At 40.9% G+C, this 25120-nt stretch overlaps 1 protein-coding gene across 5 annotated transcripts; it reads right to left on the bottom strand.

The window, feature by feature from the left end:
* Positions 1-3701: 3701 nt before the first annotated feature.
* LOC112219371 (GATA-binding factor 2) lies at positions 3702-20578 on the bottom strand. 5 transcript variants are annotated; one of them, XM_024380580.2, is made up of 6 exons: positions 20216-20578; positions 13888-14355; positions 12327-12899; positions 9271-9428; positions 5511-5636; positions 3702-4780 (listed from the first exon to the last, which is right to left on the bottom strand). In XM_024380580.2, exons 2-6 carry the CDS (start codon positions 14111-14113, stop codon positions 4481-4483), a joined length of 1383 nt encoding a protein of 460 aa, XP_024236348.1. In that variant the 5' UTR covers positions 14114-14355; positions 20216-20578; the 3' UTR covers positions 3702-4480. The 5 variants fall into 5 exon arrangements, with proteins under 5 accessions (XP_024236348.1, XP_024236330.1, XP_024236358.1 ...); XM_024380562.2 differs by lacking the exon at positions 20216-20578 and adding an exon at positions 14685-14817; XM_024380590.2 differs by lacking the exon at positions 20216-20578 and adding an exon at positions 14685-14817 and having other exon boundaries at positions 9271-9416.
* Between the last annotated feature and the right edge of the window lie 4542 nt (positions 20579-25120).

The following is a 25120-nucleotide window of genomic DNA, read 5'->3' as shown; positions in this document are numbered from 1 at the left end:
CTGACATTTTCAAACTTTCCCTGACCGAGTCTGTAATACCTACATGTTTCAAGCAGACCACCATAGTCCCTGAGCCCAAGGAAGCGAAGGCAACCTGCCTAAATGATTACTGCCCCGTGGCACTCATGTCTGTGGCCATGAAGTGCTTTGAATGGCTGGTCATGGCTCACATCAACAGCATCCTCCAGGACACCCTAGACCCACTCCAAATTGCATACCGCCCCAACAGATCCACAGATGACGCAATCTCAATCGCACTCCACACTGCCCTTTCTTAACCAGAAAAAAGGAACACCTATCTGAGAATTTTGTTCATTAACTACAGCTCAGCATTCAACACCATAGTGCCCATGAAGCTCATCACTAAGCTAAGAACTCTGGGACTAAACACCTCCCTCTGCAACTGGATCCTGGACATCTTGACGGGCTGCTCCAGCTGGTAAGAGTAGGTAACAACACGTCTGCCACATTGATCCTGAACACTGGGGCCCCTCCGGGGTGTGTGCTTAGTCCCCTCCTGTATTCCCTGTTCACCCACGACTGCGTGGCCAAACTCTACCAACACCATCATTAAGTTTGCTGACAAAACAACAATGGTAGGCCTGATCAATGATGAGACGGCCTGTAGGGAGGTCAGAGAACTTGCAGTGTGGTGCCAGGACAACAACCTATCCCTCAATGTGAGCAAGACAAAGGAGCTGATTGTGGACTACAGGAAAGGGCGGGACGAACAGGCCCCCATTAACATCGACGGGGTTGTAGTGGAGCGGGTCGAGAGTTTCAAGTTCCTTGGTGTCCACATCACCAACGAACTATCATGGTCCAAACAGAAGAGGGCACGACAAAACCTTTTCCCTGTCAGGAGACTGAAAAGATTTGGCATGGGTCTCCAGATCCTCAAAAGCTTATACAGCTGCACCATCGAGAGCATCTGTAGAAACAGCTGTCTTTTAGTCAAGACTTTCGTGTTAATTAACGTAATATGTAATTGTTGTACTGTATTTGTGTTTATAGTTTTGTTTAATGTTGTGTTCGTGTCTGTAAGTTGTTTGCATCTCACCATAAGGCGCTACACAGGGTAGTGCAAGCGGCCCAGTACATCACTGGAGCCAAGCTCCCTGCCATCCAGGACCTATACAATAGGCAGTGTCCGAGGAAAGCCCATAAAAATGTCAGAGACTCCAGTCACCCAAGTTACAGATTGTTTTCTCTGCTACCGCACAGCATGCGGTACCGGAGCGCCAAGTCTAGGGACCAAAAGGCTCCTCAACAGCTTCTACCCCCAAGCCATAAGATTGCTGAACAATTCATAAGAACCCCCCCCCCCTCCCTTTTGTATACTGCTACCACTCACTGTTTACTATCGATGTATAGTCACTTCACCCCCACCTGCATGTACAGATTACCTCAACTAACCTGTAACCCCGAATACTGTCTCGGTACCGGTGCCGCCTGTATATAGCCTCGTTATTGTTATTCTTATTGTTACTTTTTATGATCACTTTTTATTTTATTATACTTGGTAAACATTTTCTTAACTCTTCTCGAACTTCACTGTTGGTTAAGGGCTTGTAAGTAAGCATTTCACGGTAAAGTCTACACTTGTAAACAGCCATCACTAGCACAAAGAGGTGGCTGCCTACCTACAGACTTGATATCATTGGCCACTTTAATAACTTGAACCCTAGTCACTTTAATAATACCACTTTAAGAATGTTTACATATCTCACATTACTTATCTCATATGTATATACTGTATACTGTATCCTACAATATATACAATATATTAGCTATTGCATCTTAGCCGCTCTGTCACTGCTCATCCATATATTTTATACTTACATATTCTTATCCCATTCCTTTATTAGATTGTGTGTTTTAGGTTTTGTTGTGTAATTGTTAGATATTACCTGTTAGATACTGCTGCACTGTCGGATGTAGAAGCATAAGCATTTCGCTACACTCGCAATAACATCTGCTAACAATGTGTATGTGACCAATAAAATTTGATTTGATTTATAAAGGCAATACATTAGATTCATTCATTTATGATCACATTTCTGTAGCTAGAGGGCTTGATTTATTATAGCACAATACATACAGTGCCTTTGGAAAGTATTCAGAGCCCTTGACTTTTTATACATTTTGTTAGGTTACAGCCTTATTCTAAAATGGATTAAATAGATTTATTTCCTCATCAACCTACACACAATACCACATGATGATGAAGCAAAAACACGTTTTTAGAAATGTTTGCTAATTACATAAGTATTCAGACCCTTTACTCTGTACTTTGTTGAAGCACCTTTGGCAGCGATTACAGCCTAGAGTCTTCTTGGGTATGACGCTACAAGCTTGGCACACCTGTATTTGGGGAGTTTCTCCCATTCTTCTTTGCAGATCCTCTCAAGCTCTGTCAGGTTGGAAGGGGAGTGTTGCTGCACAGCTATTTTCAGGTCTCTCCAGAGATGTTTGATTAGGTTTAAGTCCGGGCTCTGCCTGGGCCTTTCAAGGACATTCAGAGACTTGTCCCGAAGCCACTCTTGCGTTGTGTTGGCTGTGTGCTTTGGGTCGTTGCCCTGTTGAAAGGCAAACCTTGGCCCCAGTCTGAGATCTTGAGAGCTCTGGAGCAGGTTTTCATCAAGGATCTCTCTCCATTCATCGTTGCCTCGATCCTGACAAGTCTCCCAGTCCCTACCACTGAAAACATCCCCACAGCATGATGCTGCCACCAACATGCTTCATCGTAGGGATGGTGCCAGGTTTCCTCCAGACGTGATGCTTGGCATTCAGGCCAGAGTTGAATCTTGGTTTCATCAGGGGAGGGAGGGAGGCAGAGAATTTCCTGCAGTCCTCAGCTGCGAGAACATCTGTCTGTGAGGGGTCCAAACAGCCCCCCACGTGTTTGCTCACGGGTCGCCTGATTGCCTTTCCTTCCTCTTTTCTCTCCCACTAAAGACCTGCTGTCCTTCCTCTCACTCTAATCAACGCACCATGACCCAGAGAGGTGCATTCTGGGAGATGCAGGGGAGATGGACACAAGGAATGGAAATAAGGGAGGAATCAAATGAAAATGTGTATTTGTGTTCAAGAAAATGTGTGCGCGTCAGGAAAGACTAGTGTGTGACTGTGTGCGTGTGTGACGTGGGCACCCTGTGCTCACCCTGGGTTTGGAGCCTGCTGTCTGGGTCACAGTGGTGCACCCTGGGGCCTGAGCTCCACAAAGAGGCCTTCTATAAACAGCAGCACATCACTCAGGCGAGGAGCCCAACAAAACCATTACCACGCTTTGGGGAACATAGAGCTGGCTTCATTACATCTGATATCACTTAGAAATAGAGCTGGAATCAAGACCTTTTCACAAATATATTTTGGTATTTGTTTTGTTAGTCCATTGTTGATAGTTCCAAAATATTTTGCATGTCAGCAATCAAGTTTTCAAGATACTGTATATAATTTTATAAATACAGAAATATGGCAGTTGCGTTTTGGTATTTTGATATTTATCTTGAAAACTTGATTTCTGACATGCAAAACATTTTGGGACTATGTCAACAATGTATTAATGAAACAAATACCAAAGATAGTTTTTGGGTGAAATGTTCCTTTAAGGCTATTTTAAACGTGTTTATGAAAGAGAGATGGGGAAAGAGAGAGGCTGAAAGAAACACTGAGAAACAGAGAAATGTACATTTCAATAATCAGTTTCAAGGACTCATCATTTATTATTCAAACTTTATTTCCTTAATGTTGTGAGATGGAAAAATTATAAACACGTACAGCTCAGGAACAATGTCTTGTCTAAGATAAGTCATGTTTTCTGAAGCAAAAAGAGTGAAAATAAATTATCATAACAATAATTATAACAGCAATTATAACAACAATAGTTGCTCTGTTTGCTTGCTTATTTTTTCAATAAAATCTGTTAAAAATAGGGGACCAGGTGGGTGGTGTGTATTCCAGCATGTGAGGGATGAGGGGTCAGTGGTGTTTGTGTGTGTGTCAAAGTGTGGGGCGGCTGGGTCAGAAAGTCTTTCATTCCTACGGTATCAACAGTCTGTCCACAGCAGCCAGTCAGTGGGGGGGTTAAGAGGGGAAAGCAGTGGTTCCCCTATCTCTTCTCTGATAGGGTGGGAGGGGGGGGTACCAAAGTGACTTAGTAGAAAAAAGGCAAAAGAACCATGAATGTCCCCATTCGCACCAATGCGTCTTCGTCTTCCACACACTTGAAGGGGGTAACTTAGCATACCCACATTCCTCTTCACCCTCTCACTTTCTCTCTACCTTCAGTCACATCTCCTCTTCATCAATCTCTCAATGAGGCCAGGCAAAACAATGTCCTACTGACAGTTGATCCCCATTACTATTACCCTTCTAAAAACAGACGCAGTCCTCTTTATGTTGTCCCACAGTAGTGGTGGTGATGGAGTTGGAGGGGTGGTGGTGGTGGCAAGGCCTGATGCAGGAGCTTCAGGAGGCTTCAGTGCTCAGCCCAGGCCGGCGACCGACCTGAGTGGTGGGGATGGCTGAAGGAGGGGTGATGGATGGGCATGGGAGTTGGCAGCATGTGTCCGGAGTGGCTGAAGGGGGGAAGGTGGCCCATGTGGGTCATGTGTCCAGCCAGGCCGGGGCCACCCCCAAAGGGAGAAGACCTGTCATGCATGCATTTGGACAGCTCATCGTAGCCATCTCCAGAACGCTTGCCCCTCTTGGACTTGCTGGACATTTTGCGGTTGCGTGTCTGGATGCCCTCCTTCTTCATGGTCATTGGCCTGTTGACCTGTGGAGAGCCAGGGAGGAGGGATATTAGCTAAGGAGAAGCCAGACAAGCCTGGAGTAGGCTATTGGAGTAGGCTTCATATTGATATTTTGTGGGTTTCAATATCATGTCAAATACCTGTTTCTTGTTTTAAAAAACTGTCCAGAACTAAATTATTTAGTCATTGGACATGTTCTTGCACTCTCAATCCTTTTATATTCAACTTTGTCAAGCTTCGTTCGTAATTGTGGATCATTTAGAAAAATCTAAACAACTATGATGGAAAACATATTGCCTTTTTAATAAACATGAGAAAAAATTCTGATGTGCCATAAATATTGTGGAACAGATTTAACAGACATTGGATAACCAAGCCACATTAAAAGGCATGAGCATTTTTCCACTTTTGTCTTTAAAATTAAATAGAATCCTCTCACTGAACATGAATACATGAGGACTAGAAGCCACGCTGAACCTGAAAGGGCTACTCTCAGACAAGTTGGCATCAATATAACTGACGCCTTTACCCTGAATGACAGTCCCACCCTCCAGCCTCTCCTGGGAGTAACACCCCCCATTGAAACAAAGATGGATTAATAAAAAGAAAAAAGGACTGGCGGGTTCTGCTTGACAGGAAAAGCAGACTTTGCATCCCCAGCCTCTTTCTCCCCGGCTCCTCAATCGATACAAGCTGTCCGCCTACTTGACCAGCTCACCCCCCAGTTTCTATGTAAGCGGTCAGGCTACTTACGTTGTGCAGTTTGTAGTAAAGCCCGCAGGCGTTGCACACCGGGTCGCCATTGCCGTTGCGCCTCCAAAGGGTGGTGGTGGTGGTCTGACAGTTAGCGCAGCAGGTGCCAGCTCGTCTCGCAGCGGACTGGGGAGGAGAAAAACGCATACTGTTAATACATTATGAATAAAGCCATTCAAATGTTAGCTGATTTGATCATTGTATTAGGCAACAGAGGTCAACGAGGGAAGTGAACATGACATGAATACGATTATTGAAATGAACTACCGTGACGATTTAGGCAGAGCCAAAGGCGGCTACTTTTCAAATGTTCATTCGGAATTTATAGGACATTTTAAAATTTAAAACCACTGGTTTTAAAAGCCTACTGTAATGTTCCACCAGATCTACCCATATCAACTAGTATCACGCATGGAACAACAGAATAAAACATTCTCTTCGGTAAATATCTTCCCATGTATCTTTTAGGGTGATGAGTATTATGACTTTGTGTTGCTGTGTAGGCTATTCTCCAACCAACCTCCTCTCAGGGCTACATCCACAAATAACATCAAAGACAGCGCCAGTTAGACTCATGAAATTGCTTAAAGGGAGTCACATCTGTATTGATTTAATTGAATATATTCTGTGATCTATACAAGCTTAATTCAATTTTTCAATTTGTGCAATGCTGCAAAAGCTGTTTCTAGTTAAATGCGTTGTTTCTATCTTTTACCAATTACTGCTGTCATATTTCATTTAATTAAAAAAATAGATAGGGCACATTAATAATGTATGCCGTCTTTTTGCATGATTCTCCCTTGATCCAGAGAATCAAACGACCCGAACTAAGACGTCTACAATACCAGGGCCTGTCTGCCGATGCGCTTTGTGTCCATTACAGATCAATTCTTCATATAATAAGAAACATTTCAACTCAGAATACAATAACTATACAGCCATGATGCTGCATGTGTGTTTTTCTTTTCATTCATTTAAGATTGTATCATATCATAGTTGTTCATTCAAGACATCCCCAATAAAAACAACGGTGGCGACGCACGGAATGTAAAAAACGACAACAAAAAACACTTAGCATTCCGACGCATAAAGCTTGCGCCACTGCTTACCCAGCATGACAAACAATCCATTTATTTTCCGACCCCCCCCCTCTTCTCTCTCCACACACACATACACACAGTGCTGTGATAATCGCTTTACAGTATATGTCAAAGTCTGGCCTGAAAAATGCAGCGGGGTTTGTTGAAGGCGGAAACACCGGGGAACCTGGCTTCCTTATCGGGCCGGGCAGATATCCGGATAGGAAACAACTGGATGCCCTTTGAACTGAACTCTGAAAACACTTGAGCTGAAAATGCAAAGCTGCGACCACAGACCGACCCATGGAAAATGTAATGGACTTCTCATCGGAAGAACTAGGCAGAGGCGCGCAGCCAAGGAGAAAAATGCAGAAGCTTTATTTACACCAAGCTGCGCTAAAATGAGTTATACTTGTCCCACTAATGCTGACAATGTTGCTAATACAGTAAGAAACAATGTATTTCAGAAAGACAGTTATTCAAAACATATTCAAATATAATCCCACCCTATTCACCATGCTCACCATCCCATTACATTTAGCTCAATGGAAGATAGCAATGGGAAAGCAAACAACCATTTCAATTTGTTGAACATTTTGAATGATTGATTTCAAGGCAACCAACATTAAAAACATGAGTGAATTGGGCTACAATTAGGTTATCCAACTAATGTGTCTTTGGCACTGCATGACTGGAGGAGTATAAGTGTAAGTATAACTGTCTAAGTACAGATTTAATTAGATATTAAGGTATAAGCTATTGATTGAAACATGTATATGATGTAGGCCTATAGTAGCATATGATTTAATTATGTGAAATAAATTGAATGTCTAATCAGAACTAAACTATTCAGATTAAGCCTATAAGCCGACATAAACGAGGTGTGGCGAGTAAAACACCTACTGATCATGATTCATGAACCTGTTTAGCTGAGGAAAACAGAAGCTAGAAAAAGTCATTATAGAAGCAAAATAAAGTAAAACAATTTTCTTGTCAAATTGAACTAACTAATTTAAAGATTAGATCAATCTAAGGGCTCTATTCAGTTTGTATTGCTGAAGCTTTACAGATTGTGTTTAAATGCAGATTTACCATAAATGCTGTCTCTGCTGAGGGAGGGAACACTGCCTTTAAATTTCAATCAAGCTGTAACTTGTAATGCTGAACTTCCATATGGATTGAGTAGAGCCCTAAATCTACTGCTTTAATGCTTAGCCCACATTTTTTTGAGCTATAAAAAATTAGGAGTTGGATCGCGCCTTGGACTGGCATTGAAATTAGCCTTAATTACTTCTCACAATTTACTTTTGGGAAACTTGAATATCTTTTTAAACTTTGAGATGGTAAGACTGAAAATGCCAAATTAGTGATGTAGTTTGCAAAGCACATAAAAAATGGAGAAAGGGGGAGATCTAAAGATGGAACAACTATCATTGGTTGCTAAAATGACTAGGATAATGCCTTTGGCTGCTAGAAAATGAAAGAAAGTTCATTTGAAAACCGATAGAATGTTAGAGTGCATGAGGATGTGTTCATTAAATATTTCGATCAACATTTCTATGGTTGAATTTTGGCTTCGCTACTTTGAAGCAAGGTAAGACATGCCTCATAATAGGACGCAAATCGTCCCGGTTTCAAACAACTAAGGAACAGGTCAAATATAGTGATGCTAATGATTATTTGCATTGATCAATCTCATGTGGCCCACTGTTAGCCTACTTGGGGCGGCAGGGTAGCCTAGTGGTTAGAGCGTTGGACTAGTAACCGGAAGGTTGTAAGTTCAAACCCCCGAGCTGACAAGGTACAAATCTGTCGTTCTGTCCCTGAACAGGCAGTTAACCCGCTGTTCCTAGGCCGTCATTGAAAATAAGAATTTGTTCTTAACTGACTTGCCTGGTTAAATAAAGGTAAAATAAAAAATACTTGCCTATGAAAGACCAACATGGGAATTATCATTTTAGGTCATTCAGAGTACATATCAATGTTACTCATAAAAGATTTCACACAGGGCAGGCCTTTTTAATTTTTTTTTTTTGCTAAATTAAAGCATACCCACTCCTCTTGGCCCCACTGCACCAGGGAGTAAGACTATCCTATAGAATCAAAGTTGTGATTCCTAATCAGAGTTCTGAATACAAAATGAAAGAAATAAAACAATTTCAAAATAGGCAGGAACCAATATATATATATTTGTTTTAAATAACTTGTAATGATAACTAAACAACTCATCATGATTAATAATATTGAACATTAAACGTACAATAATACTTTGGTCCGAGACAAACAAATATCTATAAAAGTGTATGTGCATTAAAAATAACAGGGCTTGGAATACTCCCTGCTCCTAAATGCCTGTGCAGAACACTGGACAAAGTGTTTGTGTGTGTGCACTGTTTTTCACTCACTCCAGTGTGGTGATAACTAAAGCAGCATGGGCATTGGTATCAGTGACAGTATCAAAAGTACCAGCAATAATAATAGCAGTAACAATGGCAATAGTAGCAGTATTGTAACAGGGAGTGTAGGGGATCAGCAGGGGGTGAGAGGGACAAACAATTCCAGGAAGATCATAGGGAAAATATAACTTTCCTGGAATTGTCCTGGCAGTATCTGCTTCATGCTCTATTTGGGCCCCCTTTCTCAGATGTGGAGGGGTAGACAGGAGAGAGACGGGGACTCACCAGTCTGCGTTTGGGCTTGATGAGAGGTCTGTTCTGGCCATTCATCTTGTGGTACAGGCCGCAAGCATTGCACAGGTAGTGACCCGTCCCATCCCGCCGCCACAGGGGGGTGGAGGTGGCACCGCAGTTGACGCACTCGCGCCCCTCTGAGCAGAATTCAAGTGGAGGGAAGACAAAGGGAAATTTATATAATTAAAAAGTTCACACTCCATCAAAAGCTAAACTGCAACAGATTCACATTAAAGACAATAGTCGTCAGGACCAAGGAGGACAGACAGGTACTAATGAGCCTATTGGAGCCACTTTTCATTAGTAGTGTAATATGAAGTCTTAGTGCCCCCCCCCCCCTCGAGGACAGTGTCTCAGTGTGCAGGTGTACCAGCCAAGGACAATCCATATGACTGTCATTTGTACAGCTTGGTTCAGGGCGAATCTCCATGGATACAGACACACCTGTATGTAAAGTGATCCAAGTTCGGAAGCCCAGAGACAGCCAGGATGTGTCCAAAGGTGTCCAAACAGATGAATGTGAGACACCATCAAATTAGAGCTACATAATTCGTCAGCTTAGCAGGCACACATGATAGGAAACAGAAGTGTGTGCTGCTGGTGGTAGTATTAAATGTGGGCCTGACCACACTCTGGTCTCAACCAAATAGAATCCCATAATATAGCTCAGTATCACTTTATATCAACCCGGCTTCTCTTTTTCCCTTTACTCGTGCCCTTTACATTTGTTTACAAAATGTGTTCATTGTTAGGTTTGTGTACCTGACAACAACCCATTTAGTGGTGACCCTGATTGTATTTTCCTCCTCTGTAGTATTAAGTGCTCAAGCCTTTTCACCCACTTCTACATCTTCAGCTGCAGAGAACAAATGGGTGTTCACTCTCTCTCCTCTCAGTTTCACTTCGTTTAATGCACAGGCTCAGTAAATTGGGAGGTTGCTGGCGCATCATGTCTTATTAGAATGTCAGCGACACCCACAGTCCCACTGAAACCTGAGAGAGGGATCTGCTCTGGACAATGGCAGTGTTCACTTTGAAGTGTATTCTGAGTGTTTGACTCTCTCTCCCAGTCCAGCAGAGGCACCAGTATCAATACAACATCACCTTCCAGCTCCACAAATGCTAAAGCTGTTGAATTGTTGTGTAATTTGGGGAGGTTCCACAGGGAGAGAACACTGAGATCGCACTGGCCAAGAGTATAGGGAGTGTGAGGCCATTGCCCTTCGAGAGAAGAGGTAGGTAGGTGAGCAGAGAGGGCTGTTTTGAGGTTATTTAAACAGGAAACTACACTGTCTTAAGGTATGTGCTGACTGCTGAAATGTCATTGTGGCCATTTCATACAACAATCACTGCTACATCAGATGCGACTGACAGATAAGAGTAGCTAATGCAGGCCTTATAGTTACTGATTTTGGAACTCACATAACTCACATAACAGTAGGCTTTTCTTGCATTAAATAATCCCCTTAAAACATTTGTGAAGTGTTTGAATTAAAATATTTGCATAACCAATCTACCATTCACAAAGTACTGAACTACTTAGCATCCGTCAGACAATAGCACTTTGAGCTCTGGTGATCATCTAAATGAAGACAGTTGTTGCTAATATCTCTATACACTAATGAACTGTTAGAGAAATTCCACACTCAACATATTTTTGAACACCAGGGCCACAATATAATTAGTCAGAGCAAATGTAATAATAAATGTCTCCCTATGAGCTCATGTGATGGCTTGATTAACTATCTAATTCATTATCTAGTATTTGTATTAATTTCTCTGAAGGTGATGTGCTCTTTAGAAGATCCTAAACTTTTATACGAGTAGCGGCTATTATTACAGTATCATAATATCGTTATTATCAATTATAAATATCGTATTATGACTTTGCTGTGATTCATGTGGTCATTACCACTAGTGTTATAATCATCCTCTCAACTAGAGTAGGCTACCTTAACCCTGGGTTTCATTCCTTCTCACCATCACAGCGCACTGGGCCAAGGCCATGCTTAAAAATACAAACAGCAGGGCTCTGTCGCCTGTGACGGCGCATCCCGACGGTGCTTTGTTAGTATTGGGGCAAGCAATGGGCAGGGGTGGAGGTTGTGATTTGTTCACTCAGAAGTATGGGCTACAGGATATGGTAGGAGCCAGAGCGTCGTGACTCCTGCATTTTAAGTGTAATAAAGAACTACTCTAAAAGAAAACAACTGGAAGTGAACACTTCTGCCAAACAAGGACATTGGTGGGATAATGTTCAGCATCTAAACCAGATAAACATAAAAACGTCCACTTTGAATATGGTTAAAAATAGTAGCAAAATAATGATTATAGGCTTAGGCCACGTAGCACTTTTGATAGAACATGCACAATAGCTAAGCCTTATTACATTTTCTAGTGAAATATTATTATATTCAGCACCCTCTTAAAAATACTATATCCTACTATAAGCCAAATAATCAAAGAGAAAATACATTTTCACGTTGAATTCCCTATTTCTATTTTGGTGACTGTTGACTTTAGGCTATCATCTCTTTGCCTCGACTCCAAAACGTGTAGTCATGTTCAAACTGGTCCTGAATATTTGCGTTTGTAATCGGTGACCCTGATTAGTCGTTTCATGTTAGATTCCCATTAAGTGACCCTTTTAAGTGGATGGTGTTTACAAGTGGTGACGTATGCGATGGAACATAGATAAGATTCGCTGAAACAGGTTTGAGGAGAAAGAAACGCTGCAGGTAAAAGAACCTGAACAAACTATTACAGCAACCACCCGTTTGACAGCGAAACATATACTAGATGGACCACCCAAACTATTTCAAGATAAAATAAACATGTATAGCCCTACAAGTAAAATCAATTTAAAGTATGTTAATTATTGTATGTGCCCTGACAGAAATCGATGCACTTCCAAAGCGTTTCGACAAACTATAGGCCGAGTTTATATCGTTAAACATGCAGGCCCAGATATTGGTATCCTAAAACTTAAATAATTATACCAAACTCTAGGCACAGGGTAACTTTTGGAATAGAGTTATGAAACTCACCTGAGCATGACCGGGCTTTGCTTTTACACTTCGGCGTAAAGCTGGATGAAGATCCGCCCAGCAGGCTACCGGGGTGGAAGAGGCTGCCGCCGTACTCGTGTGGTGTTGGTAGAGAGTATGGGTAGGTCGGGATAGGGAGGTGCGTTGCGGGTGTTTGGGCACTCATCGAAGCCAGGCTGTTGCGCAAAGGACTGCAACCCTCCATTTTCATCCCGTCTGCGAGTGACACTTGGTACTTTATGGACTCCTTTTCGTCCATTCTCGCAGAGTTGGAGTTTGGAGAAGTAGGGCCGGGGTCCGGGGACACGTCTTTGGGAGGCGTAGGAGGGAAACTGTAGAGATGGTGCGGGCTGGAGTGGGACGCAGGGGTGAGGGAAGACACTGGAGCAGAATTGGAGCTACTACTGCAAGGGTAGCCAGAGCTAGCAGGATGCAGTCCGGGCTTGCTGAAATGGCTGACTGCCCATGCGTTATGATGGTGGGCAGCAGAGATGGCCGCCTTCCCGCTGTCCAGCCACGGAATGCCAGGGCTGTGGATGAGGTGTGGCCGGCAAACCTGACTCCCAAGGCGAGCTGGAAATAGAAATAAGCTATTATGAAGTTTTACTAATCGAAAGCGATTGGTCCAATTCTCTCAGAATGCGTAAAAGTGCTGTCTCTTCACCTGTTGATGCAAACTCCAAACTATTTAAACTCGACATCGAGTTATCATTTTCACAGTGTAAAAGTTAATCAAATAGCCTACAGGGCACTAACTTAAACCCCACGTCATTTTACAATCACCAGCCAAAGCTAAAACAAGCGTTAGGCTACAACAGCCCCGTGCCATAGCCTATACGACATATTTACTAATTTAAATGTGCATGCTTATTGCCGAAAGCATATAGGCCTAACTGAGAAGAAAAAAATCCACGAGGAGAAAATCGGACCTTTGTAGAGGCCTTGATTGAACTGCTATTTGCCTATGGCCATTGCCTGGTCGTCGCTCAAGTTCCAGAATTTGGGCTAAAGAATGTTATTAGCAATTTTGCGCTTTTATATTATATCCGGAAGTGCCTCTCTCTCCACTTTTCTAGAAACCCCTGGCCCAACAGAGAGGGGTTAAATGACATACTTCCCTTTCCTCTTGCTATTTATTGCTTGAAATTCTCATTTTATGATTCCATGCCGTATGTCAGATACATATAAGCCGAGGCTACACGTTTATGGACATAGATGTGTTAGAGTGATTTAATTCACATATAGGCTTACGCGTGAAAGGGAAAACAATAACAAAATGTCCTAGGATTAAGAAAATAAATAAAAGTCCCATAAGGGACTGTTATGGCGACTTTTAACTGGTCCGACGTCGTTTTCTGTGTCAAAGGGCTTTGCGCATCACACATAACCATTTATGGCAATAATATAGGCCTACCATCAATGAGTTTGAAAGCAACAGGCTGGGTTGAAGGAAACATGTAATCGTATTGTAACTCGCACACTCTCACAATTACCTACAGCTTTAAAGCAGACTTGACTAGAACACAAATACAGTTTAGTCACAAGGCTGAGCGCGTCTTACCATGTGTCTGGCTGTATGTAACCCTAGCCCGGGAATTGGCATAGTAGGGGTTCCCCTGAGAGTCCAAGTGGTTCAAAAACACGTCCACCTCGTCCGGGGGCAAAAGCGGCGCCATGGGCTCCATGTAGTTGTGGGTCAGGCTGTGGTGATGCGAGTCCAGGTGCTGCCCATTCAACACCGCGTGGTGATGCGCCATCCAACGAGATTGATCAGCTGCGACTTCCATAACTAAGTCTTCGATCTCCTTATCCAAGATATAACCAAAACGCCGTAGCCTACTTTACTCAAAATACAAATTATCTTTCTGTGGTCCTTCTCCTGGATCAAGCACTTTTAAACAGTCCCGAAGTGTGGAGAAAAGGATGGACGTAGTGATGCAGTTGTGATAATGGGTTTTCTGCACACTCTCCTTATAGTTTATTTGCTTCAGATATAGAAACCTTGATCCGTCTTGGCTCTTACTGACACCTGCAATGAAACAAAACAAAATGCTCTAATTTAATACACAAGGTGGTGCCAGCCCATTTTGTAGAACTCCTTCGGGGATGTATACAAAAGATAAGAGATTGTTGTTATCCATATATGTTCAGTCCTCCGAGAAACATTGATTGTATAGATAGACTAGTCTACCACTGAAGCCCTTTTACAAACAGCTTCCGTCACAAATGTAGCCTACTCATTCATATGTATCATTTTTTTAAATAGTAAAAAAAAATAGTTTAAAAAAAACATTGCTGCAAGTTTCTGTTTTTTTGCATCGAATCTTATTCCGTTAAAAAAACGTATTCTGAATATACCTGGTGAAAGTTTGATCTATAACTACGATCAGCTGTTCAAACACATTTTAATCTCTGAAAGGCCTGATCCGTGAGGTACCCGGGCGCACGCTCATTAATGAAATGTGGCTGTACTGATGCGACTGGCGCCAGTAAATTCAATATCAAGTGAGCCGGGGCGGAGTCACCCGTTAGCAGTGACCTCCTGTAAGCCAACCACAGATCAGTATAGCTACAATTGGCTCATGTATCCCAGCTCTTTCAATTTCCATTCTGCTGTCGAAACAGTAATGCTCGGGACCAAAAAACTAAAAGACATATCAATCAGCGTTGTAATTTCTTGGGGGTCTTTTTCTCTCTCGTGAAAATCACAAAATGAGCAATTGGGCTCTGATAAGGTCTTCTTCTAACAACACTCAAGAAGTGGACAGCCAAGATGGAGGCAAATTGTAAAATGTAAACCTACCAAGTTCTAGAGCAGTCAATTACATTGCTTAGCCTTGCCTATACCACGTTTAGAGAACGCATCATAATACTATAAGCTTGAATTTGAAGTGAATACCAATGCTATTTTGAATTGGCTAATTAAATTAAACCAACCATGATTAGATTTTCTAATCTACAGGTTTAGTGGGCTAATATAAATGCTATCAGACATCATAACATTATTATGGGTATTTTAGTTAAGCACTGTTGGTTTTTATTCTGTATTTCATGAATAAAGTGGTTGGTTTTCGCATAATGCCTTGTTTTACGCATATGCCCTGGGGAACTGCATCGGCAGGTTGGACAAAGTTTACAAATATTATATATGCCAATCATGTAAATGTTACGTAGAACAACAACCATTACAAGTGTGAGTTTTCACATGAGACTGCAATGCAAATAAATACAACTTTCAGCACCTCTAGGATTAATATGGTTGGAGGCGTTTTATAACCTCGAAAGTGGGGCCGATGTTGTGAACGCCTAATTGTCTTTAATTAGTAGTCACGACATTCTTCTTGTGAAAACACTGGTTTTGTCTCAGAAATAGGGCGATCAAACACTATTGGCATGGTAATAGCGCCTTTTTCTCACTTGGTGGTGCAGACAGGGCGTCAGGCCTCACTTGCGTAAAACCAACTGGTGACCATTAGCGGCACTTTGTTCATTCTTGTTTACAATCTCCTCGTGGGCTAAAACAAGTTGGCTTGCCCAACTCAGGCAGAAAGACAAGAGTGCCGCCTGTTACTTTTCAGTTCGCTGCAGCTAGCGACTGGAACGAGCTGCAACAAACACTCAAACTGGACAGTTTTATCTCAATCTCTTCATTCAAAGACTCAATCATGGACACTTTACTGACAGTTGTGGCTGCTTTGCATGATGTATTGTCGTGTCTACCTTCTTGCCCTTTGTGCTGTTGACTGTGCCCAATAATGTTTGTACCATGTTGTGTTGCTAACATGTTGTTGTTATGTTGCTACCATGCTGGGTTGTCATGTGTTGCTGCCTTGCTATGTTGTTGTCTTAGGTTTCTCTTTATGTAGTGTCGTGTTGTCTCTCTTGTTGTGATGTGTGTTTTGTCCTGTATTTACATTGTTATAGATGTTTTAATCCCAGGCCCCCATCCCCGCAGGAAGCCTTTTGCCTTTTGGTAGGCCATCATTGTAAATAAGAATTTGTTCTTAACTTACTTGCCTAGTTAAATAAAGGTTACATAAAAAATAAATATAACCAGGTAGGCTTTGTCCTATAATTGCCCCATTTGCTAGCCTACCTAAAGACTAATATCTAGGTATATATGTGATTTACTTTAGTATAGATTAGAAATCCTCATGCCTTAGGTAAGCAAACGCCTACTCAATTATATGCTACCAACTGAGTATCTGAGACTCATAATATGTAGGCTTACAAGTATAGTGGCCTTTTATTATAATGTGATGAAAAACTGTAGCTACACACTACATGGACATGCCATGTAGGACCTACCTGTTCCAAAGGAAATGCATCCAGGATGAATTTGTCAGTGGAGATATACTGGCTTAGCCACTATGGTAAAATGTGGCATTTCGTGCCATGCTTTAACGATATTGAATATTAAAAATGAATTGTTTTATTGTGGCTTTTGTAATAAAGAGTGCGTGCGTGCGTGCGTGATTGACATGCAATAATTGGAGGGAGCTCGGGGCCCAGACTGACCGCCTCTCTGACGCCGCGACTTGACGTCACAGCATCACAGAAAAGGGGAAAAAATACCAGCGCATGAACTTTATAATCGTTCCAAAAAAGCCTCGAGATCAACGAGGACCAAGTTTCACTTATTCTGATAGAAATACAGTGATGTTTTGGCCAAGCTTATGTGAAGTAATTACATGCACTCTACTCAACCTGTGAAAAAAAGGGATGCATGAATGCTTAACGCAATGTTAGAGCAAAGCCATTTGCGCAGTTTGGGCTTTGATATGAGCATGTCTGTATGGTGTGTGTGTGTGTGTAGCTTGACATTCAGTCATTGGCACTGGCCAAGGGCCATGACATGATGAGCTCAGCTCTCTGTGCGTCAAATCCTAAAATCAACAAATTAACGTATGTGGGGGTCTTAACACACCCAGAGGTCTCCCTAATGATGTAATCACCCAAATACAGACATTCTCCTGAAATGAGACATATATAACTACAGAAAATGACAGGTGTAGCAGTGAGGAGATTTGTCTTAATAAATTGTTTTTTATATATAATGTGCAACTGTCTGTCGATTCATTGAGCTGGTCTAATTACATAGATTTAAAAAAAAAAAAGTTTTCTATGGCACTTAGCTAGGTCTAAAGTACAATATAAATATTCCCTACAGATATTCCATTGAAAAAAGTGCAGAACTTCATGCCAACTGCTTTAAAAAAATAAAATAAGCATCAACACAATAGATCTCTTCAAACTATGATGCATCAATTTAATAGTCATGTACCAACTCAAATTTCAAATATTAATTATTCTTGATTTACATTTTGAACAAACTCTATATAGTGATCTTAGCAGGAAAAACCTATCATTTTACAACACCTTCACCCTAATGCATACTGTTTGTAATTCACCCCTGCTGTCTGTCTGTGTTGTTGTCTGTCCTCAGTGCTGTGCTCCTCTCAGCGTTGTGCTGTCTGGCTGGGACTGGGTGGGTCAGGCCCAGCAAGCAAGCTTCTCCATTGTTGTTTTGCTTGTTTGCCAAATGGATTACTCAACAGGATTTACTCCTCTGTAATTTATACCTTCATTAATCCCATTTGTATCTGTGCTAGAACAAAGGATGGGATGATGGGTTGGGGGCAGGGGGGTCCTCTCTCAAGGACATAGCAGAATTGTCTCACAGGGGATACTACTAGAGTGGTAGAACCCTTGGAGGTAAGCAAGGGTACCTATAGCTGAGGGAAAGACTTTATTCCTAATAAATGTTAATTGGCTATCTTTACATAGCAAACACAGGCATGGTCATGAAAGACAATACAATAGTAGCAAAACCATGTCAATTTTCTGCTGTAGAATTGAATATGTGCAGCGGACAGCTTTGAAACATGCTGAAGATATACCCTACCACCATTGCTAAGGTATGGTTGTTATTACTGAACAAGAGTAAGTGTATGAGTTACAGAGAGAATTCAAATAATTAACAGGTGCTGTTATGAAATGAGCTTGTCTTTCTCAACCTGTTTCTTCCCTTTGCTCCTGGTCATCTATCATTTTCCAGCGGGCTGGGGGGAGTAGGGTGGTAGTGAGAGCCACAGAGGGGTTTGTGAAGATAAGCAGAGCTGGGGAGAGGAGAATGACACAAACCAGCTGAAGCATTATTGTCCTTTACTCATGGGTAATTAGATCGAGCCAGGGCACTAAGGGCTATAGAGACACAAGCACCCAACACCCAGCCCATCCTAGTGGAAGTGCATGGGAACACAGAACGAGATGTGAAAGCTATGCCTTTTCACCCTCACATTAAACTGCATCCATTTACTTTGAAGTTGGTATATGCTTTATTTGAATAAATTACACTGAGGTGCAGCTGAATATTGGAGAAGTCAAACTACTATGTTCGGAGTAGGCAAATCTAGCTATAATGGCCCATTAATGGATGGACTTCTGTACATGTTGGCTTCCTGTATCTCACTGGTAGCCTTGACATAATTTGAGAGTCGTTTATTTAGATTAGATGTAAGTGATACTTTTGATTTATATGAAGTTGACCACAAGACACACACACAAACAGACACATAAAAGGGATGCTTAACTCTTTGGCATGTGAGGGACTGCTATGTGATAAGTAACCGTAAGGGGCCACATGTTGAGTTTCGAGTGAAAGCGTCATTTTTATTAGATGATCTCAGTCTCACCGGGGCAATAAATATGCCTGCTCGAGACAACAGTTCCGCCCCTGTTTCTATTCGAGCGCTGAGATCATGACGTTTTTGCCCTTTCTTATGATGAAAGGGGTTTACTGGAGTTAATGCGGTTGAAAGCACAGGTGATTAGTGGATACATCGTCATATTTCAATATAACGCCAATGTTGATCTCACACCCTTGATTGGTTAGCCTATCTGGATCTGCATAATTTCATAAGAACAACCCCAGGCCACAGCAATTTTCACATTTTAAATTATGAACTATTAAATACTTAATGAACATCTAGTACAGAAAATCAGATCGCACTAAGTCAGGTCATTCCAAAACGGATACTCGCAATAACCATGTAATACATAACACTGTTAAACTATTAAGAATTTAATCTGGACAAATTATAATCGATGCTCTTCTTCTGCTCATATGACGCGACAGGTATTTTGGGGGGACTCGGGAGGACTATGTTAGCTCTACCAGATGACTTAATGTTCGAAGTATCACATTATGTTATGTTCCTAGTCTATATAGCATAATATTTACAAAAAACAGTAGGCCTAATAACTAATGCTCAAAGGAGCTAGCTGTAGGCATAGTAGCCTATACAGTCTCAATGCATTTTTTCAACTATTTTATTTGAGGTCTATTTAGTCTTATAAAAAAATATTGTTTAGAAAACCAGGAAAACTTGTTTGATAGTCGTAATTATAGATTTGACAGAGAAATGCAAACAGCACATAATCGCATCATATAATAGCACAATTGGATTAGATAGGCTACTGCTGTAACTGCGTAACGAATTATTCTGAATGGTAAACTATATGATAAACACATGATAAACTGTTTGAATAAAATACATTCCAATTGTAGTCTATTGTTGTCATTATTGTGATGGCTTGTATTTCATGTTGTTCTTCTGACATTCTAACTACTCCGTGTCCATTCCGAGTGCCGTGCCATGGCTCTCTGCGGCCTATAATGTAGTATATTTGAAATGATACATAGGCGCGTTCATTATTTTTGACTGGCATAAAGCTTGGATAGCCTACTCTCTCACATATTGTATTTGAGTTGATGGACAACTATTATTGCAATATGCACCCCAACCAGTAACAACATTGCAAGGATCATATATCCTAAATAATTCCATTTACCACAATACCCTATGTAAATATTGAATAGCTCTTACCACTTGATGGTTGCATATGTAGTGGCTGATCCCTGTTCTTCGCGATGCACAGGCTAGATGGACACAAACTGACTCGGTCCTGCTCTGTCTGGGAGAGGAATAATGAGAGACTCAGTCTTGTATAACCGGGTCTCCGTTTCGCTTGCCTGACACCGCGTAGTTCTAGCACGTTTCCCTGTTATGCGCACAGTGATGAAGGTGGTAGATTTGCCTAAAAATCAATCCGCGTTTGTTGGTGATGCTGCTGTAGAAGTTATGTCGCTCTTTCCCAAGAGTTCTGTCAGCTGGCAAGCAGTTTAGCGACCTCTCTCTCTCCCTTTCAACCCTTTCACTTTTTCAATCTCTGCACTCCCCCTTTCTCTCCACTGAAAACGAGAAAGAACTTCATAGACGTATAGAGGCTGGAGCAACGTAACGATGTCGGTCGGTGCGTCAACCAGTCTCTATCTTGTATTCCGGATCCTGGCTTTGGCCATTTTGATATGGATTGTGGAGGAGGGTATCTAGTGTTCATTCTTAAAAACATTTTAGTCATAAGGTTTATCCGGTCTACAGTTTCACTTCATAATCAGTAAGCAGAACAGTTCCTTATGGAATGTTATGTGAGAGTGGAAGGTCAATGTCACTCAACCAATCCAATAACCAATCAGGTTATTTTGAACTGTAATAAAAGTCATATAAAGTAGGCATAGTTTAGCGCTATGGCGAGGCAATATATCTTCAAAATAATCTAATCTATGAAAAAACACATTTTGATGATATTAGCCTACCTATTGAGCTATCGTGGGTTGTTGGGCTATGATGAAGCAAGCTACATAAATCTACATGCACAATAGTATTTGGCCTAGAGCAATCCGGTGTAATGAATTCCTTCGCCAATTTGGATTAAAATACGGTATACCCCATGACCGACCCGCCCTCCTCCCATCTTCTTTTTACTCTGTCCCACACATTAACACCAACTTTTAAAACATGCAAAGCCTCAATATCTCCTGCACGCGACCTGGGCTCGTGCACTGCCTCTGAAGCCAGGCAGGTGCAAGGGTGCAAGGACTGCTGCATCCCGGGCTCGTGTCCCCTAGAGTAGACACACACAAAAAGAGGAGAAAACCAAGCTTGCATCAATAGAAACAAAAAAGTAAACTCTGACATAATTAATTGCATTCATTTCAAAACTTAAAATAATTTATGCAAAATTCATCAAAACCCGATCTGTTTTGGCTCATGCATAGGGCCTTGAATGAAAAAAACAGACAGAATATACACACTGACTTGACATACATTTAATTTTCAAAATAAAATAAACTGACAAGAATCGTCTGGTTTATGGTAGGTTATGTAATTTTACCAAAAAAAGAAGAGAAGCCGAAAAATAAAGACAGTTATCTTGTGATGGCACTATGTCAACTCTCCCAACTGGAGGCAGAAAAAGCTCCGTAGGCTACATGGTTTAAATTGTGTAACTTTGTCATGTTGACGCCTTACAACAATCCGTGCATATACGCCCAGAGAAACACATTTTAAATAGCCTGTATTGTGCATTTAGGCCTATATTTTTGTTCAAATAACATTGTTGTAATATAACATCAAATTCAATGACGGCGCACAATTGAAGACAGCATATCTTGTTGAAACTGGAGAGTGCATTATGGGCTTAGGCCTACTTGCATCCAGTAACCAGTCTTTACCTTCCTTGAAATGCAGACTCGACCCCGGTCATGATGTTGTTATCCCATTATCCAAAGTAGAAGTTATAGCACACAAATAAAAATGCACTCAACATTTGAGAACTTGGAGCAGACATATGAGAGAAATGAGAACGGTAACGACCCATTATTTTCACAGCATCCCACCCCAAAAGCGACAGTTCTTTATTTCACTAAAAGTTGCACCAAAATCAACAACAATGGTTATGATCATACCAGTTAATGTTAATAGTTATAATCAAACACTCATCACAAATAGCTCTTTATGTGTATTGATCTTTTCGTTTATTTAGGCTACAAGACCGTAGAATATCATCACTTGACAACAAACTGGTTAAGCTAAATTAGAAATTTCGTAACATGCTCATAGTATTAACCCAATTAGAATGCTAATTAGTTAAAGATCAATAAAAGTACGAGCAGCGCAAGCCTTGTGATCCGTCCAGCGGAAAGAGCTGCCTCCTGATTTGAGCGCGCGATAAAAGCTTATCAGCACCGAGCTTCCTTTCCTATTTGCAACTATTGAAATAATAATAATAAAAAAGACTAAAATATATATAACCCATAAATTGATGAAGCTGCTCAACTCATGTTTTTTTAAATAGAAAATACGACATGTCACACTGTCCACCCAAATCTAGCCTATAGGCTACAGTTGGACACCTATAGCTTCTAACATTTTGAAGCAAATTTTCTTGAGGTGAGCCTAATGACAATAATACAAACTTTATAGTTCAAGGTCAAGGACTTAATAATAATACAAATAGGCTGAATTATAGCCTAATAATAATAATTGGCCTTACAATAATTGAATAGCCTAATAATCTTTATCATAGGGTTATCATAATCACATAATCACATGAAAATGCAGCATTTATTTTTGTATGTTTCTTATCATTTTCAACATGTTCTGCAGCAGGGTTTTTGTAAGTGTCTGCATGGTGCTTGGCTGGAACGTTATTATTTATGTATGCATGCTGCATTAGATGCCAGGGCCCTTCTTCTTCTGATTATTACCAGGGGTAGGCCAATATTTCATCGGTGCTAGGCAATCTTTGTTCTCTGTGAAGATAATAAATGGCCTAATCGTTATCAGCAAACTGCTCGGGGTGTCAGCACCGACCGAGGCTGAAAGCAGGGTCCAAAGTGCCGCTGAATAAATTGGTGTTCCTTATCTCTCACTCCCAGATTATCGCCGCCTTTTCAGACGCACACAACAAATACATTCAATGCATCGAATGCATCATTTGAGGGGGGAAGATCCCGCAGGTTGATAGAGACATACAGACACAGGGAATGCGAAATATTTACACGCTTTACCCGCTCCCGTGTTTAGAGCCAATATTAGGTAGGCCTTTGGTTCACACATTTTACATATCACCCTATATTAAACATATATCACAGTGAAGTGATATGATGGTTATCTGCCTGATTAATCCTGTCTCCTCAGTTGTTGTCTCTACATTGGTAGTGGTAAAAAAACAAAACTCGTTATTTCTTTGCGTCGGATGTAGCCTTGTAGCCTATTGGTTTTCAGAAATGCATTTCTATACTGAATAGCCTACTATAACGTAAACTATAAACGTTGACATTTGAAACACAATGGAACATAATAACTAATAACAATTGATAATGACACTATGAATGAACATACATAACAATGAAATAAATAATAACATAATACTGTAATAATTGTAGCTTAGGCTAAATAATAACTACAATAATAATAATGCATATGTTGATTAATCATAGTATTAGCAATGGCAATAATATTCACTTCAATATACATTTTTACATTTTAGTCATTTAGAAGACGCTCTCTCCAGAGTGACTTACAGTTAGTGCATTAGTTTTAAGATGGCTCGGTGGGACTTACAGTTAGTGCATTAGTTTTAAGATAGCTAGGTGGGACTTACAGTTAGTGCATTCGTTTTAAGATGGCTAGGTGGGACTTACAGTTAGTGCATTAGTTTTAAGATAGCTAAGTGGGACTTACAGTTAGTGCATACGTTTTAAGATAGCTAGGTGGGACTTACAGTTAGTGCATTAGTTTTAAGATAGCTAAGTGGGACTTACAGTTAGTGCATACGTTTTAAGATAGCTAGGTGGGACTTACAGTTAGTGCATTAGTTTTAAGATGGCTAGGTGGGACTTACAGTTAGTGCATTCGTTTTAAGATAGCTAGGTGGGACAACGACATATCAAAGTCATAGTAAGTTAATTTTTCCTCAATAAAGTAGCTATCAGCAAAGCCAGAGCTACTAAGGGAAACGAGTCAAGTGCGAGTGTTAGTTCACTAAAAGCTTACAAATGCAATATATAGGCCTATATAACAAATACAATAGGCCAATATACCTCAACATTCCCGAAGGTATGGCAAAAGTTTATTCGAGCAAGCAGACAAACAGTTTCTGCCGTTTTCTATAGGCATACTGTTTATTCTCTAACAAATGCATTTCTTAAAATATTCAAATTCAAACACAATTCTTTCCCCATGTTTTATGTGTATGAAATAGGCGTACTATAGACCCGGTGTGGTATGCTAGGCCTAATATCCCTTTATTCTCCCATGTTATTTTTTGATGTTTTATGAGAGAATATTTGGCATACACGATTATGCGTCGATCACACCTACACTGTCGTTGCGCAAAATGGTAATCAGCATCATCTGGATATGTGTGCAACAAAAGTGTAACATTCACCTTCTGCTACAATTTCTGTCAAGCCGTCTAAGCATACAATTTGATGCATATGTTTGATAAATCCAACATATGCACCACACAGAACACACTGCAACAGCCTCTGCAACGCAATACTGCAAGGCAAACTCATTATTCTTTTGGAAATGAATGTACTTCTGGTGTACCAAAACGCAATGACACTGTAGGTGTGATCGAGGTGTAGGCGCAAAAACTTCACCATGGACATCGAGTTCTCTGATGACTGCCCTTTGAAGTTTGCTGTAGTCATACATCTCAGAGTCTTACATTACTAATTTGACCGCACAGAGAGCAAAATGTTTTGTATTTCAGAGAGAACCGTTTTCCATTTATAATCGAGCATGGAACATAATGTAGTATTTAGGAGTGACACTTATGACCAAAAAAAATCGAGTTTTCCAATATACACAAACTCCCCTTTTAATAACAAGGTATCTCCACCAGCCCTGTGCTCTGATGGTCTCCTAGACAACCAAGAT

This window comes from Oncorhynchus tshawytscha, linkage group LG02, assembly GCF_018296145.1.
Source record: "Oncorhynchus tshawytscha isolate Ot180627B linkage group LG02, Otsh_v2.0, whole genome shotgun sequence".
NCBI lineage: Eukaryota > Metazoa > Chordata > Actinopteri > Salmoniformes > Salmonidae > Oncorhynchus > Oncorhynchus tshawytscha.
The sequence above is the reverse complement of the archived record's forward strand: the minus strand, read 5'-3'. Positions and strand labels throughout refer to the sequence as shown.

What these genes read in the sequence shown, in the direction of transcription:
- LOC112219371 (XM_024380580.2), bottom strand. Translation starts at nt 14,113, where the DNA reads ATGGAAGTCGCAGCTGATCAATCTCGTTGGATGGCGCATCACCACGCG. An exon ending in TCAAGCCCAAACGCAGACTG is followed by an intron (nt 5,637 to 9,270) that starts GTGAGTCCCCGT and finishes TCTCCTCCCCAG; the next exon opens with TCCGCTGCGAGACGAGCTGG. An exon ending in TTTACTACAAACTGCACAAC is followed by an intron (nt 4,781 to 5,510) that starts GTAAGTAGCCTG and finishes GGCTCTCCACAG; the next exon opens with GTCAACAGGCCAATGACCAT.